General features: G+C 46.8%; 1 protein-coding gene across 2 annotated transcripts in view; it reads right to left on the bottom strand.

Moving 5' to 3' along the window:
• INPP5D (inositol polyphosphate-5-phosphatase D) overlaps positions 1–17,464 on the bottom strand; it is a 136,374-nt gene that overhangs the window by 11,009 nt on the left and 107,901 nt on the right. For both annotated transcript variants that reach the window (XM_036768079.1, XM_036768080.1), the window contains exons 22-24: positions 16,962–17,049; positions 4,227–4,376; positions 2,619–2,715 (exon numbers count right to left, since the gene is read on the bottom strand). In XM_036768079.1, the coding sequence (XP_036623974.1) occupies positions 2,619–2,715; positions 4,227–4,376; positions 16,962–17,049 (335 nt within the window). The remainder of the gene's footprint in view (positions 1–2,618; positions 2,716–4,226; positions 4,377–16,961; positions 17,050–17,464) is intronic.

Below are 17,464 nucleotides of genomic sequence, written 5' to 3'. Positions count from 1 at the left end.
CATATCAGCAGACACACATACATGCACACAGGCGCACGTGCATGAACATGCACAAACATATGCAAAGACACACACAAACACACAGACACAAACACACGCACACACGCACATGGGCATGCACCCGTACACACATGCACAGAAACACATACACAGACATGCAAACACACACAGACACAAACACACATATGCACATGCACACACATACGCACATGCACGCAAACACACACACAGACGCAAACACACACACATACACACAGCTCAGCGTTCTGTGCAGATGCCCATGGGCAGCTTGGATCCCCACTTCCCCCAAGGACTTCTCAGACTTCCTTCCTCTTTGTCTCTTTACCCCTCCAAGCCCCAGCCCACACCAGTGGGCACCAGAACCCACAAATGCTCACACCAGGGAGAGGTGAGCTCTGACTCAGCCTCTCCGTCTTTTAGGGCAAGGTGAGAGGACTGTCCCACTGGGATGATCATTCATTTACAATTGTTCCAGAGCCTGTGACTCAGCTAATGGATTTTCTGCAGCCAGGTCTCGCCCCATCTGGGCTTCCTCTGCTTTATCAGCCTGCTTCTGGACCACATGGCATTGCTCTCTGCTGAGGCATGCTCAGGAGGAATAAAAGCAAATTTTCATGAGTCCAAGTAAAACATAATTTGCCTGCCCTCCAAAATCACAGGCTCGTAGGATTGGAGACCTATGGCTGAGAGGAACCTCAGAAGCCTGTTAGTCCAATACCCTCGTTTTGGGTGTTGGGGAAACTGAGGCTCACAGTGGTCAAGTGACTCGCCCCAGGTCACAAGTAGCAGAAGAGAGAGTTGAGCCCAGATTCAATCGAAGGTGCAGACAGAGAGAGAAGCAGCCCAAAGTTAGAGACGTGTGACCCTGAAGTCGTGCCCTGTTCTGGGTCAGCCATTTGGACTGCTGCTCCTTGCCATTAGCAAAGATAATCACAGGGTTTCTGACCAAGAGAAAAGGGACTTCCTTGCTCCTGGACACTTCCCCCAGGACTTCCAGTTCCCCTGAATGCAGCCTTTTTCATTGACATAGTAGGATTCCCAAGTGGCTTCCAATCAGCCTCCCCAAGCAGAGACTGAGGTCATTGGCCAGTGGTTCTAGTTAAGAGGTAGCACTGGCTGGCTGAATCAGAGCTCTGAAGATCAAGTGGGGTGTGTGTGTGTGTGTGTGTGTGTGTGTGTTGGGGTAATGGCTCGGTGGGATCCCAGGAGCTCACGGTAAAAGTATTTCACCCTAATCAATGCAGATTAACGCTAGAACCCTTTCGGAATTATTTCTTCTGACTTGTACTAGCTTTCCTGCCCCTTCCCCAAACTTCTGCTGGGCCACGGTGGCACTGGGGATTGGAAGCCTGAGGGAACAGTCAGTCAGTCAACAAGCATTAAGCATGTGGTATGTGCCAGGATCTTTGATGGTGCCAATGTTACAGAGAGGTCAGGAAGAAAGAGGAGTGAGCAAAGGTCACTAGATCTGGTAAGTAAGAACTCCCTGGTAACTTTAGTGGAAGGACTTTCAGAAGCCAGACTACAGAGGGTTTAGAAGAGAGTGAGAGGAAAAAGGATTCAGTTGTTGGGGGCCTTCTCAAGGAGTTTGGCCAAGAGGGGGAGGAAAGATACAGAGCAATACCTAGGGGGGACCGCTGGATCATTCATTTTTCTAAAGATGGGGACATGAGTGTGTTTGTGGGCAGCAGGAAAAACCAGCTAGTGGCTTGGAAGAGACTGAAGGATAGAAGTGAGAGAGGAAGGCTGAGGCGTTGAACTTCTCGTGGTCAGGAGTTCCGAGGAGGAGGGGGCTGTGTAGACCTGTTGTCTACACTGTCAGGAGTGTGGGTGGGAGTTGGGATCAGGAGGCCTGAGGAGGCTAGAACTGGGACAGCCCAGGAATGGATCAGCTCAGAGCTCCCATGATGATCATTCATGGCCCCTGCACTTCCAGCCTGGGTGAGACAGATAGAACCAGGCTTTAAAAAATAATTATGATAAATAATTTCTAAAAAGAAGAGGAGGGATAATGAGAGGGACTGACAGGGGTCAGTCTTCTAGAGAAGATGGAATGGGATCATGGGTTCATGTAGAAGGGGCAGCTGGGTGGCCCAGTGGTTAGAGCACCAGGTCTGGACTCAAGAAGCCCTGAGTTCAACTCTGGCCTCAGCCACTTAGTAGCTGTGTGGCCCTGGGCAAGTCACTTCACCCATTTGGCTTAATCCACTGGAAAAGGAGATGGCAAACCATTCTAGTATCTTTGCCAAGAAAACTCCATGGACACTGTGGTCACTGGGGTCACAAAGAGTCAATGAGTGACCAACAACGAGGTCTTCACAAAAGCCAAGGAAGTAGGAGAAGGCATCTGAGTGATGGGAGATGAGGAAGAGAAGGCACTCCTGGTGAACGCTCCTCACCTGAGGGGTGGGGGTGAGGCAAAGCAGGGCCCTGAGAGGTTTTAGGAGGGATGAAAACTTCTGGAGCAGCTGCTGAGGGGCGCAGGACAGTGGCTCCATTAGGGTTTCCTTCAATCTTAGTGTAACTTCTGCCGGGCCCTTCCCCTCCCCTCAGTTTCCCAGTCTGTCCTAAATGATGCTTTCACATTTACTACCTACCTGGAGGGACAATCCCAATGTTTTATAGGGTCCTGGCTAGTGAGGCTCTTCAGAGACTTCTGCCCAATGGCCTCATCTCGCTCCGTCTTCACAAAGTCTGGAAGAAAAGGGTTAAAAGAAGTAATGAGACTTCCAGCCGCAGAACCCTCCACTTTCCTGCCACCCCTGGCATTGGCCACTAGTGGTGTCCTCAGTTTCTGATTCCCCAGCAGAGCTTTTCCAATGGCATTGTCTCAGCAAGGGACAAAACTTGGTAAATTGCCCTCAGGCAATGAACAGAAGGGGAGCCTTTTTCTCTAAAAGACAACTTTGTCACTAGGAGGGCTCCTTAAGAGCTGGGTTAGCAACTCTGAGAAGCCAGAGGCCATAGGAGAACCCACTGCAGCCCAGCCAAGCTGCTGCCCATCCAGCCCGTTGCCCACCCAGCCTGCAACCCACCCAGCCCTCTGCCCACCCAGCCCACTGACCACCCAGCCCACTGACCACCCAGCCTGCTGCCCACCCAAGCCACAGCCCACCCATCCTTCTGCCCACCCAGCCCACTGCCCACCCAGCCTTCAGCCCACCCAGCCCGTAGCCCAACCAGCCTGCTGCCCTGCTAAAGGAATTCAACCACCCAGGCAGAGAAAGTGTCCAGCCAGACAACTGTGCTCGCTGCCTTTTCCAGAAAGAGTCTGGGATAGTCCTCTAACTAAAGAAGCCACTTTGAAGTCCCCAGGATAAGCTGTGCTTTGGGAAGCTTTCTGAGCAGAAGCAAATGAAAGGCAGGGTGTAGCATAGGGGGGAAGCCCCCCATATTCAAGATCACAAACCAAAGGAAGCTTTAGCGATCCAGTCTCTGGGCCCCGTGGCACCTGTTAGAGCATTGCCAAGTTCTACCAGAGCACAAGGCACACTCCACTGCCTGGTACTAAAGAGTCAAGACAAAGGCCAGTTCAAATCTCCTTCAAAGTTCCCAAACTTGACAGAAATGAAGAAAAAGGAGACAATCCAACCACCAATAAGTATTTGGCTGATTTGTCTCCCAGCCTTTTCCCCCAACATCCCCCCAAATCATAGAGCTCGAGTTGGGAGTAAATGGCTGACTGAGAAATTACTATGGAGGCCCACTCTCGAAATTTATCTTTTTTTTTTAAATGGCTTTAATACCTTTTGCTTTTACAACACAATGATTACTGTACACACCCTCTGCCCCTCTCCCTACTCTCTCTTGGTACTGTCTGTGCTCCTTGGCTCTGGTCTAGCCTGAGACAGTGGAAAGCATGCTGCACATGAAGTCAGAGGCCTGGGATTCAAATTCCAATTGCACTATTTACTACCTGGCAAGCCACAACCTCCCTGGGACTTCTATGAGCAGCTGTAAAATGAGGGGGTTAGATCAGGTGGCTGCAGATGTCACTTCCAGCTCTGATTCTAGGACTGTATTTTACTCTTCTCCCCTACTCACCCTTTCTCTATTCTACATTATGCTTCTCTGTAAAGGAGGGGAGTGACTTGGCAGGAAAATGTTTTAACTTTGCTAAGGAAAACCACACTGACATCCGTTCACAGCAGCAAGCCTCCTGATGAGGAAGACGTCCCCCTCCCCACATCCCCGCCATGCCTTACCATAGAGCCTTTCTCTCTTCTTCCCTTGGGAGGTCTGAAGCTTAATCTCCCCTCGGAAGTGACCCATCATCTCTCCATGGTGAGTGAGCGCAGTATAGATGGGAACCAAGGACTCAGTGGCTTCCGATCTCAAAGCAATGCAGCCTTCACCTGCGGGAGGAGATGTTAGACAGATGTGAAGAGTCCAGCCATTTTCATGGAAGGCAAGAAAACCTTTGGTCACAGAGGAAGGTGGAATGAAGTGGGCAGGGGGGTATTAGGGTTTGCCCTTTGAGGTTTCTAGTGCCCTTCAGCCAAGTTTAGCTGTATTCTTGAGGGAAAGCTGACCTCTGTCCCCTCTGGTACACTGCTGTCTCCACAAAAGCCCACCTCTGGCCCTTCCCCTACAGGAGCTGAAAGAGGGAATGGCTAGATGGGCCTCCAAATTCAGATGTGAAATAGCATTAAATGAGAAAATGTCTATCTCCAAAGGTCACAGTTTGAAGGGTGTTAGAGAGGAAACCAAACAAATAAGGTAAAAACAAACAAAACTGTAGAATTAGGGGGAAGAGATCAGGGAGGTGACATACACATTTCTTGATAGAAACAAGCCTTGAAATGAAAGTTGGCAGCAGAAAGGACTGTGGGGATGTGTTGGCAACCAAAAATGGGCTCCTTAGCACTTAGTCAACAAGTGCCCTTGACTAGTTTGGCTTTTTCCCCTGAACTGAATACTGTTTGTATGTTGGACTTGTCGGCCCCTTCACCTTGCTTCCCTTGCTTAAGCTGATGGAAAGAACCTGTGCTTTCCCGGTCAACCCCTTCACCTTGCTTAAGCAGATTGAAAGAACCTGTGCTTTCCCTGGCGTACCTTACACCCCCGCAAAAGCCGGATGGTTAAAAGCAGCTCCTGTTGGAGCCAGAGGCTGCTACAGCTACAGCCGCAGTCACAGTCACAGCTACAGCTACAGCCACAGCTGAAGCAGGAGCTGCCAGTAGCAGAGCTGACCTACGGGAGGAAGCTGAACAAAGACTTCAGGCCAGTGGGTAATCTTTTTACCATAGAGGGGGAAGCATGATTTTGCTTTACGCAATCATGCTTCTCTGTAGCCTCCTGGTTACTCTTTCAAGGCGTACTTATTGGGCCTGGAAGCTTTTGATCAATATATCAAAATGGGGTTGCTGGTTCATGGGTTGGTTACTGTGGAGCCTAAATATATGTTTTGATTCTTCTACCTTCTACTTTGAGAGTTTCTTATATCCGGCGGTTCCGAACCTTTCAGACATGTTTATGATCCTCTTTGAGATTATAAACTCTGCCCTCCTATTACATTTGGCGACGAGGATGGGATCGCTAGGTATAAGATCTCTATTTAGAAGCAGAACAATTTCAGAGGAAGAGATGAATATCCCAGGATGGGAGGATCCATTTTATTCCTCCCTAGCAAAAGAATTGGCTAAAAAAGCTGGACCCTGTGAAAACTGGGAACCAAGGCTACGCAGAGGAGATCCTAGGGATTTGGAAAAGTGTTTACAAGAAGTTGGGATTCAGTCAGGGGCATCACTATCTAGGCAAAGCTGGATAGTGTTATCAGCCTACCGGCTAGTATACGAAAGATTGAGATTAAGTGAAAGACATGGGGGCACTCCTACCCCACAGCAAGAAGGGGAATCTCAGATAGCAGGAGACCAAACTGACTCAAATGAGAACTTTTCTATTAATGTGGCTAAGAGCAACAGGAGACCAAAAAAGCCCAGAGTGCATTTCAACCCAGCCCAGAAAGAGCCTGACTGCCTGCTTCGTCCTAGCCATGGTGGCAGAGGAAGTGAGTGGGGGGAAAATGAGACAATGTTAGGGGCTGAGGCACAAAACACTACTGGGGTTCAGGATGTCCCTCACACAGAGAATAGGAGATGGTTAAATGATCAGACAAGGGCTCGACCCATACAAAGGAGGAAGACAGAAACCCGAGGTGAAGATTCAGTTACAAGGGAAATTCAGGATGATTTCTCACCGCAAGAGGTCACAGATATTTTGAGTAGATTCAGCCAAAGAATAGGAGAACCATTGATATCTTGGATGGTAAGACTCAGTGATCAAGGGGCCAGTGGAATATCAGTAGATAGGACAGACTGCATGAGATTCATAGGTATCAGCCATGATCCTCTAGTTCAACAAGCTTTTAGGGAACATCATCAGCAAGGAGATGGTGATAGCAGGGCTACTCTGTTGGCATTAGCCGCTGTGGGATGCAATAAGAGATATGCTACTGATTCTATGTGGCCCACTGAGCACAGACCCTGGTATTCACTTAGAGATTGTATCATGAGACTAAAGGAGGAGGTAATGAAGACTGCCATTATGATAGGAACTGCAGACAAATATTACAATGATCCAATGGGACTGCCTCATAGGAATTTAATAATTAGGACAGCTCCCCCTGCTTATAAACAACTGATTTTGAATTTATTACTTGGAGAAGTAGGGAGCCGTCTTACAACAGTGATAAATAAGATTTTACAGTTACATGACTTAGGTGACTGGGGAAGGGATAGATCTCCTCGAGAGAGAAGGGTGAATAACCAGCAAACTTGGCGCCAAAGGAGAGTTTAGCATTATTAATTGACCATATGAAAAGCAAAGGATGGGAAATCAACCCCGCAAAGGTTCAAGGGCCAGCTGAAACTGTAAAATTCTTGGGGATACAGTGGAATAGAGGACTGCGAGAAATTCTCCCACAAGCTCGACAAAAAATCCAGGATTTTCCCACCCCTACCAATAAGAAAGAGGCCCAAAAGTTCATAGGGCTGTTTGGTTATTGGAGACACCACATCCCACATTTGGGACAGATTTTAAAACCCTTGTATAAAATCTCCAGAAAGAAATATGAATTTGACTGGGGACTTGAACAAAGTAGAGCTTTTGAGGAAGCAAAGGCTGCTATCCAATTAGCTCTAGACTTATGGCCTATGCAAAATGGGCCAGTGGAGTTACAAGTGACTGTACAAGATGACTATGCAAATTGGAGTCTGTGGCAAAAACAACAAAGCCGAAGTGTACCTTTAGGCTTTTGGTCAAGGAAACTGCCCTCATCTGGAGTGCAATATACACCTTTTGAGAAGCAGCTGTTAGCTGCATATTGGGCGTTAGTAGAAACTGAGCAACTAACTCTGGGTCATGAAGTGGTATTAAGGCCTGGAATTCCAATTATGACTTGGGTACCCCAGCTTCTCACAGAATTGGACATGCACAAGAGGCAAGCATAATCAAATGGAAGTGGTATATTCAGAATAGGTCCAGAGCAGGCAAAAATGGAGTTTCTGCTCTATATGAATCTGTGGCGAACATTGATACTGAGAGCAATGAAAAGCCCCTTGAATCTAAGCAACAGATGGTACCATCCTTAGTGAAATGGAATAACGGATATGACGGACTAAATGAAGAACAGAAGAAACATGCTTGGTTTACTGATGGGACAGCAAAATATTTAGGACAGAAGAGACATTGGAAAGCAGTAGCCTATAACCCCTGTACAAGGAGAACTCTGGAAAGTTCTGGGATAGGTGGAAGTAGCCAATATGCTGAACTGATGGCAGTGCATCAGGCCATCAGAGCAGAGAAAGGAGGACAGTGTCATATATTTACTGACTCGTGGGCGGTAGCTAATGGATTAGCTACGTGGATGCCTATATGGAGGAATCAGAATTGGGAGATTCATGGCAAACAAGTTTGGGGTAAAGAGTTATGGGAAAATATATGGGACATGTCTTTGGTTACAGATCTGTCAGTTTTTCATGTTGATGCTCATGCAACCCTGACCACACCAGAATGTGAGTACAATGCACATGCGGATCGACTAGCAAAGATTGCTACTGAATGTATTGTCCCTACTCCGACTCCAACTGATGACCCAGCCTTAGCAAGATGGGTCCACCAGACTGCTGGCCATTTAGGGGTCCAGGCCACCCATCGATGGGCACAGGATCGAGGTATCAGTATTTCTCATGCGTTGTTAAAACAAATAACAGAGGAGTGTTGTATATGCCAATTAGAAAAAGAACGAACTCTTCCTAGGATAGTTACTGGAGAAATAGCAAGGGGAAAAGTTCCAGCCCAAATTTGGCAGATAGATTATATTGGCCCACTACCCCAGGATAAAGGATGTAAATATGTATGTACGTGTGTTGACACCTATTCAGGTGTACTAGTGGCTTGTCCTTATAAAGACGCAACTCAGAAAAACACCTGTAAAACTCTAGATACTGTAAGTTTATATTATGGAACCCCAATGCAGATTCAAAGTGACAATGGGTCACATTTCAAGGGCAAAGAAGTGAAAAGATATTGTGTGTTGAATAATATAGAATGGATATATCATATTCCATATTACCCACAAGCATCTGGGCTAATTGAAAGAATGAATGGATTGTTGAAAGAACAGCTGAGAAAATTAAGCTCAAATAATTCATATCGACATTGGAAGGATAATTTGTCTATTGCCTTACGTAATTTGAATAATAGGCCCTTAGGGGGGAGTACACCTCTAGCCAGAATGATGACCCCAAATCTGCAGATCAGAGAACAGCAAACATGTGAGATCCAAAACATTGAATTTTGGACTGTGAGGGAAGATGTCCCACTACCAAGTCCAGGAACACCTGGTTCAGCAGGATATGATTTACATTGTATAGAGAATTTTAGGTTAAATAGGAAAGAGATAAGAAAAACCCCTACTGGAGTATGTATGAGAATCCCCAAGAATCATCTTGGATGGATATTACCTAAACCAGGATTAGCGGCTCAAGGAATACATGTATTGGCTGGAGTGATAGATTCTAATTATCAAAAAGAAATTGTTGTGACACTCCAGAATATGGGTAAAAAACCTGTACAATTTTGTAGAAATGATAGGATGGTTCAAGTGATTATTATCCCCTGTGAAAAAACCTTTTGTGAAAACTGACCCTCCTCCCAAAATAACTACTAGAGGGGCAAAAGGGTCTTGCTCCATTGATAGAATAAAGTCAGGAGCTAAGGTATGGGTAAAACGGAAGCCAGATGATATTCCAAAGGCTGCAGAAGTTATAGCCCATGGGAAGGACAACACTGTAACAGTTGTCTATTCAGGGGAAAATAATTACCAAATCGTACCCCTGAACCATATATTTTACCGTGAATAGGTTATAATAATAGATTCACAGACTCCACAGGTATGGCTGATGCTGGTAAATGCCATAAGCCACTCAGAGGAAAGGTAACCTTGTGTGATTAACGGATGAAAACTTGTACATTTGGGGAAAGGCTGGGAGGACAATCCTAGTCTCTATCTAGGATGGGATCCTCTTAGTTTAATTTTCCCATTGTGTTTCCTTGTACATCTGGGGAAAGGCTGAGAGGACAATCTTAGTCTCTATCTAGGGTGGGATCCTCTTGGCTTCCTCATTATGTTCCTTTTGAAAAGAAACATTTCCCACCTGAGTTTGGCTCTGATGTTGGATCTTTGCATAACTGAAATCTCAACCAAACTTGAGATGATTTTATTTGAAGAATAATAGTCCATACTTGTCTACTCTTTTTGTCCTTTGTTTTGGCTAACCTTGTTGCTAGTTTTGTTTCCTTTAGGCTTAAGCACCCTGCACTTTCTGGTGACTGCCTAAGCACATAGCATTCTTGGAATTCCTGCCAGCTCGTTAAAGAACTGACCTCTGGAATGGGACTTTTTGGGGGCAGGGCCATCTCTACATCCAATTTCAGCATGAAGAAGCTATGGAAAATGAGATCTTCACCCCTTGCCCCAAGATTTTGAGCCCCAATCGTTCAAGGGGGTGGGAATGATGAGAGTGTTCTGTTTACTTATTTTGTGTTATCCTTGCTGTGTTGTTTTATTGTTATGTTATTATTGATCCTATGTAATGGATACAAGGATCTAGGGGTGGACATTTGAATTATTAATAATTATTTTTGGGATGATTGATTGAAGAGATTATCTTGCTGGGACCTAGGGGTGGATCACATTTGAATCATAAACCAATATTTAGGAATGTCACCAAATGATATGTTTTGCTTTATTATGAATGATATGTTTTAGTTTCCTTTGTAATTGGATCACAATGTATGTTCTAGGATACATGGCTGATTAGATTATGTATCCTATAACAAGGGGTGGAGAAGTGTGTTGGCAACCAAAAATGGGCTCCTTAGCACTTAGTCATCAAGTGCCCTTGACTAGTTTGGCTTTTTCCCCTGAACTGAATACTGTTTGTATGTTGGACTGGAGTAAGCTTGTCGGCCCCTTCACCTTGCTTCCCTTGCTTAAGCTGATGGAAAGAACCTATGCTTTCCCGGTCAACCCCTTCACCTTGCTTAAGCAGATTGAAAGAACCTGTGCTTTCCCTGGCGTACCTTACACCCCCGCAAAAGCCGGATGGTTAAAAGCAGCTCCTGTTGGAGCCAGAGGCTGCTACAGCCACAGCCGAAGTCACAGTCACAGCTACAGCTACAGCCACAGCCGAAGCAGGAGCTGCCAGTAGCAGAGCTGACCTACGGGAGGAAGCTGAACAAAGACTTCAGGCCAGTGGGTAATCTTTTTACCATAGAGGGGGAAGCATGATTTTGCTTTACGCAATCATGCTTCTCTGTAGCCTCCTGGTTACTCTTTCAAGGCGTACTTATTGGGCCTGGAAGCTTTTGATCAATATATCAAAATGGGGTTGCTGGTTCATGGGTTGGTTACTGTGGAGCCTAAATATATGTTTTGATTCTTCTACCTTCTACTTTGAGAGTTTCTTATATCCGGCGGTTCCGAACCTTTCAGACATGTTTATGATCCTCTTTGAGATTATAAACTCTGCCCTCCTATTACAGGGGACAACAGGGGAATCCCAGAATTCTGGAGTTGGGAGAGACCTTAGCAGCGATCTCATCTATTCCCAAAGAATCCCCACTATAAGCCAACAAGGGACCCTCCAAGCCTCTGCTTGAAGACCCCTGGTGACTGGGAGCCTGCCCATTCTTTTTTTTTTTTGGAGGGGGAAAGGCAGGGCAATTGGGGTTAAGTGACTTAGCCAAGGTCACACAGTTAGTAAGTGTGTCGAGTTGAGCCTGCCCATTCTTTGGGACAGTTCAGCATTGGGAAGACTAAATCTGCCTTTTTGTGACTTCTTCCCTTGCTCCCAAGCCAGTCACTAACCACCTCATGCTAAATTGTGCCTAGGAATCAAAGCCAAGCTCACGGGCCTCCAGTTTTCAGTCTAGTCCTAGCCCTCTTTTGGAGATCAGGCTGTACGCCCTTCTCTGGTCCTCCGCTGCCTCTCCCAGGTGCCACACTCTCTCCGGTATCGTGGGCAGTGGCCCACGGTCATGCCTCACAGCTCAGTCAGTACTGGAAAGATGGGGTTCACCTGAATCTGGTCACTTGAAACCATGAAGTCAGGCCACCCTTCGAAGGGCATTGAGCTCAGACAGAGAAAGCAGAGCTAGGTGGGGGAGGAGTGGGTAGAAGACACCAACAATGGCTGATTTTTGGCACTTAACGGTTCACAAAAATCGTTACCTACATTTTCTCATTGGGCCTCACTCTCTGAAGGTGGAACTTGGGTATTATCAGCCCCATTTTTCAGATCGGGGAAGCAAGGATCAGAGAGGCTAAGGGCGCTCCCAGGTCCCACAGTCAACCAGCGGCAAAGCTGGGACTCAAGCCCAGTGTTTGTGACTGAGTCCAGCAGCATCACCGTGGTCCATCATCATGGTTACTGGGTTATTTATGGCTCCCAGCGTGGCTGCAGCACTTGATTTACCAACCTCTTTCCTCACCACAAGCCTCAGAGGCAGGCAGGGCAAGGATGATTATCCTCCTTTTACAGATAAGGAAACTGAGGCTGAGAGAGGCGGAGATATAGCAAGGAAAGCTTATAGCTGAGCCCTGAACCGAGGTCCTTCGAGCTTCAAATTCAGGGCTCTTTTCAGTGCCTGACACTGACATGTTTTATAAGGAGCAGATGAAGGGAGAGAGGATCATTGAGAGAGAGAGAGAGAGAGAGAGAGAGAGAGAGAGGGAGAGAGGGAGAGAGAGAGAGAGAGACAGAGAGAGGGAGAGAGGGAGGGAGAGAGAGAGAGACAGAGACAGAGACAGAGAGAGAGACAGAGAGACAGAGTTAGAGTTGAGACTTAAATGCTAAATTCTCTTTCCTGCTATAGACTGGAAGCTCCTTGAGGGCAGGAACTGGTTTTGCCCTTCTTTGTTTCCCCAGCACTTGGCATAGTGCCTGGCAGGCAGTAGGTGTATCTTAAATGTTTATTGATTAAGTGGAATGGGGAGGGTAAACTACTGAACCAGACGGGGCAGAATCAACCTAATGGGCTGGGAACAGCGTGGAGAAACTTGAAGAATCAGCAACGGACAGCTCCCTTATCTGAAGCGCTTTAGGACTTTTTACAAGACCTCCCAACAGCCCTGCCAGGGACAAACACCATTCCTGACTCCCTACGCCCACTTTCCAGCCAGAATCTCCCTCAGTTACTTAGTCCTGGTCTTTGGGCTTTGGCAAGCAGGAAAACAGGAAGTGAGCTGGCAGAAAGCAGAGCAGTAGAAAGAACACTGAGTTTGAAGCTGGAAGCCTTGGGTAGAAGTCATGGTTCCAGGAACATTCTGGCTGTCATCTCCTACCTCGATCCCCAGTCAAAGCTCTTCCAGATCTTCTCTTCTCAAGCCTGGCCCATCACCTCCTCTACCCACTCACTTAGCTAGGACTTCACCTCCTACCTTATGGAGAAAATAAATATCTGATGCTAGGAGGTCCCTCCTTCCTCTCTCCTCTATTTCTCAAAGCTCCCAAGTCCCCAACTCTCTTCTTGATGTCCCTGTGTTTCATAAAAGCTGGTCTTTCTCCTCATCAAGGCCAATCCCTTGACATACATCCGTGACCCCCTCCTTCCCACCTTCTTGAGCAGATTGCCTCCAGATCATCTACTCCATCATTAAACTTTACTCTTTCCTTATCTATGGCTCCTTTTCTTCCACCTACAAATACATTCAAGTATCCTCCATCCTTAAATAACCCTAATGTAATCCTGCCACCCTTCAAACTATTATCCTCTATCTTTCCTCCCTTTCTCAGCTAAACTCCTAGAACAAGCTGTTTATGATCATTGCTTTACTGTCCTTCTCACTTTTCAACCCTTTGCAATATGGCTTCTGATATAATTATTCAACTGCTCTCTCCAAAATTTAATTTAAAAAATTAACAGATATTTATTTTCTCTCCCTCTCACCTGCCCCCTCATTGGGAAGAAGAGAAGCAGAAAAAAGGCAAACAAAAACTTTGCAACAATTGAGTGGAGCCAAACAAAACCACCACCCGTAACCAATGATCTCTTAATTTTGCCACATCTGGTCATCTTTTCTCAGTCTCCATCCTTCTCAGTGTCTCTGCAGCATCTGACAATGTCGTATCATCCTCTTCTAGATAGGTTCTCCTCTTCTCTCTTTTGTGAAATCACAATCTCTTGGTCTGCTTCTGCCTAACTGCTCCTTCTCAATCTCTTGCTGGTTCATTATCCATATCCCACACCCAAAGTATGGGTATATTTCAAGGGTCTGTCTTTCTTCTTCTCTCTTGCTTCATGATCTAATCAACTCCTAGGAGCTTAATTTATCAGCTCTCTGTTGGTTAGATCCAGATCTATAGATCCATCCATAGTCTCTCTCCTGAGTTCATCCATAGCTCTCTCCTGTCCCATGATACCTATTGGACATTTCAAATTGGCCGTACCATAGATGTCTCCAACTCAATGTCCAAAATGGCACTTACCCTCTTTCCCCCCAGATCTTCCCCTTCCTAAACTTCCTTATTTCTCTTGATGTCAACACATTCTCCAAGCCTCTCAGATTCATAACCATGGCATTAGCCTCATCCTTACTAGACATATCTAATCAATGGTCAAATGCTACTGTTTGTCTTCATTACAACTCGGGGATCTTCCCCTTCTGTCTACTCCCACAGCAATCACCCTTACCTCTCCCCCTCTCTAAACCTTCCACAGAGCTGCTGAAGTGGTTTTCCTACAGGACAGGTCTGACTGAGTCACTCCCATCCTCCATAAACTTCAGTGACTCCTGTAGCCTCCAAGTCCAAATGTAAATGTTCTTGTTATTGTTGGTTGGTTCTCCAAGAGGATCAATGACATTACAAGGGTGGATGTCTTGACTTGCTCGGCCCTTTGGTCTTTAAAGCCTTTACAAGCTAGCCCTATTCTATTTTTTCAGTCGGGTTCTATCTTATTCACCTTCCTACATGCTTTGCTCCAGGGAAACTGGCCTTTTTCTGTTCCTCACGCATGACATCTCATATCCTACCTCCAAAGCTTTGTCGGGGTGGCCTCCCAAGCCCGAAATGCACTCTCTCATCCCTTCAGCCTCCAAGGTTTCCTCAAGTGATACTTCAACAGGAAGCCTTTTCTGATCCCCTCCAGGAGCTGGTTTCTACCTACTACTCATTTGCCTCAAATTTGCATATATTTATGTGATCTGCATATATTTACATGCTTATATGTATACATATTGTCTCCCTCTATAGTCAAGTCAAAAGGTATTTATTAAACACCTATTATATGCTAGGCACTAGGAAGATAAAGAGGCAAAAGACAATTTCTGCTCTCAAGTTGCTCTGAGCCTGTTGCAAATAGCTTTGGACTAACAGACATATATAGGATGAACTGGGGGTAATCTCAGGGGGAAGGCAATAGAATTAAGGGGGATCAGGAAAGGCAGGATTTGAGCTGGGACTGCAGTCAAAACCCTGCCCTTCTTCTGTTTAGATGAGGAAACCAGGAGGGGGAGATGGAGAGAGAAAGCCTTCCAGGTATAGAGACGGCCAAGAAAATGCCAGGAGTCGGGAGATGTAGAATCTCGTGCCAGGAGCCAGAAGGCCAGTGTCATCGCATCACAGACGATGTCTTTAACAAAAGGATCTAAGTTCTTGAGGGCAGGGGCTGTTTTATTTTTGTCTTTGTAGCTCAGGTGCCCAGCACAGTGCCTGGCACAAAAGGGGCACTTGTTGAATATTAACTGGCCGACTGGCTCTGGGCATGTCTTTTGATCCCTCTGGCTTCCCGGGCCCCATCTATGGAAGGAGGATATTAACACTGCCAGCCCTTACCTCCCCTGGCATGAGATGTGAGGATTCAATCCAACCCGATGAGCATTTATTAGCCAAAGGATCAAAGGAGAGAATACTTTGCGAATCTCAAAATGCCAAATAAATAAATGTCAGTTGCTATTCTCATCTAAACAAGATAAGGAGAGGGTTGTGACAGAGCGTTTGATCTGACTGGAGGCTAGAAAGTAGAAAGGGAAGGGGGGGTGGTGAAGACGGGGAGCGGGGAGTGAGGACGCAGCATCGCATGGGGTGGCAGAGATGCGCTTGCTGCTGAGCCTCGGACGCTGGAAGGCCCAAGAGCACTCTCTAGGTGGGAGTCAGTGGGGGATCGCAGGGCTGCTGAGAGGCATGCTGAGGGGCCCCACGGCAGCCCAGGGGGCAGTGCCCGGACATGGGTAGCCACCGTTGTCCCTTCTGCTGCTGCCTCTGCTCCTCAGCACCTTCCGTGCAGGTCCCAGCCTGACTGGGATATAGGTGACAGATCAGATAACCTGGTAAGGCCCCCAGGGCGAGGGTGGGATAAGGCTGTCGTCACACCTCTGCTGGCTGGAGAGCCTGCCAGTTATCTGAAGAATAATAAAAGCTGACATGGAACTACTTTTGCTTACAAAAAGCACTTTACAGGGTTAGCTGGGTGGTGCAGTGGATAGCGCACTGACCCTGGAGTCAGGAGGACCTGAGTTCAAATGTGGCCTCAGACCCACAGACTCAGACCCTGGACAAGTCACTTAACCTCAACTGCCTTTGAAAAAAAAAACACTTTGCAGACATGATCTCATTTGAATGGAGTGGGTTCATAGAATCAAGGATCCCAAGCTGGAAGGAACCTTAGAAACAACTGAGTCTAGCCCCTTTATTTTTCAGAGGAGGAAACTGAGTCACAAAGTGGTTCAGTGGGTCATACAGCTAGTAGGTGCCTGAGGTAAGATTTGAACTCAGGTCTTCCTGACTTGATTCAGCGCTCTCACCACTCTGACACTGCTCTTCAAAGCGATTCAAAGTAAACCGTTCCCCAGACAGGGATTTCCTTCTGCAATTGTGTCAGTGTCCCAAAAGACCCAACCAATCCAAAGCCAACCCAACCCAAGCTCTTGTCATCGGATTTAGAGACAGAGAGGACCTCGTATGGCCATCCAGCTTGTCCAGTCTCCTCATCTGACAGACCTGAGGCCTGGAGATGTCAAGTGACTTGCCCAAGGTCACACAGGCAGTAAGTTACAGAGGCAGAACCCCGAGTTCAAATCTTGGCTTTGCCATTCTCCACCGTTGTCACCTTGATGCAATTACTTTTGGGGCCTCAGTTTCCTATTCTGTCATATGAAAGCATCGGACGAGATGATCTCTAAGGAGTTTCCACCTTGGATCTTAGGATCTTTTGAGTTTAAATGAATGGGTGGAAGATAGAGGCCAACGAGGAAGGGCTGACATTGACTGGCCTCAGAACGCAGTGTAGGGGAAAGAGGGCAGTCTCTGGAGAGGGCGGACCTCCGGGACATGTGGGGAAGCTGGGGAGGCAGCTACCACCCCATTCCCCAGTACCTCATCCAACGCCTCTCCCCCCCCCCCCCCCCGCCCCAGGCCACCTCCCCGGGCACTCACCATAGGACTCATCGCTGTCCGATGACTTGATGCTGATGAGGATGTGCTGGTCCAACAGGTACTCGGGGTCAGAGATGATAGGGGTCAGCTGCAAGCAAAGACAAGACTGCAAGATGAGCCGGGTGAGGGAGGAAGCAGAGGGAGGAGGCTCTCTCACATGGAACCCTGCAATCCTCTGCTTCTGAGTTCCCGGAGAGCCTCAGGCCCAAGAGGCTGGAAGTGGAAGACCAGGAACTGAACTGACAGTGGAGGATGGTAGAAAGAACGCTGGATGTGGCAGAGATTATTGTTCTTTCGGAGATCCTTTCCAATTTTATGATATAGATGTAGTGGAAAATGTTTAACAACCATCTCTCCAGAAAAACAAAAAGTATACAGAGACACACTTTAAAGTTTAATTCGAATTATTAACACTTTCTCAAGTACAGATAATCAATAGAATAGCAAACAAAGCCCTGATTTGCAGTGTTTGCCAATTTTTGAAATGTAAATGCTCAAACTGA

This window comes from Trichosurus vulpecula, chromosome 7, assembly GCF_011100635.1.
Source record: "Trichosurus vulpecula isolate mTriVul1 chromosome 7, mTriVul1.pri, whole genome shotgun sequence".
Taxonomy (NCBI): Eukaryota; Metazoa; Chordata; class Mammalia; order Diprotodontia; family Phalangeridae; genus Trichosurus; species Trichosurus vulpecula.
This window is presented reverse-complemented; position numbering and strand designations above follow the sequence as displayed.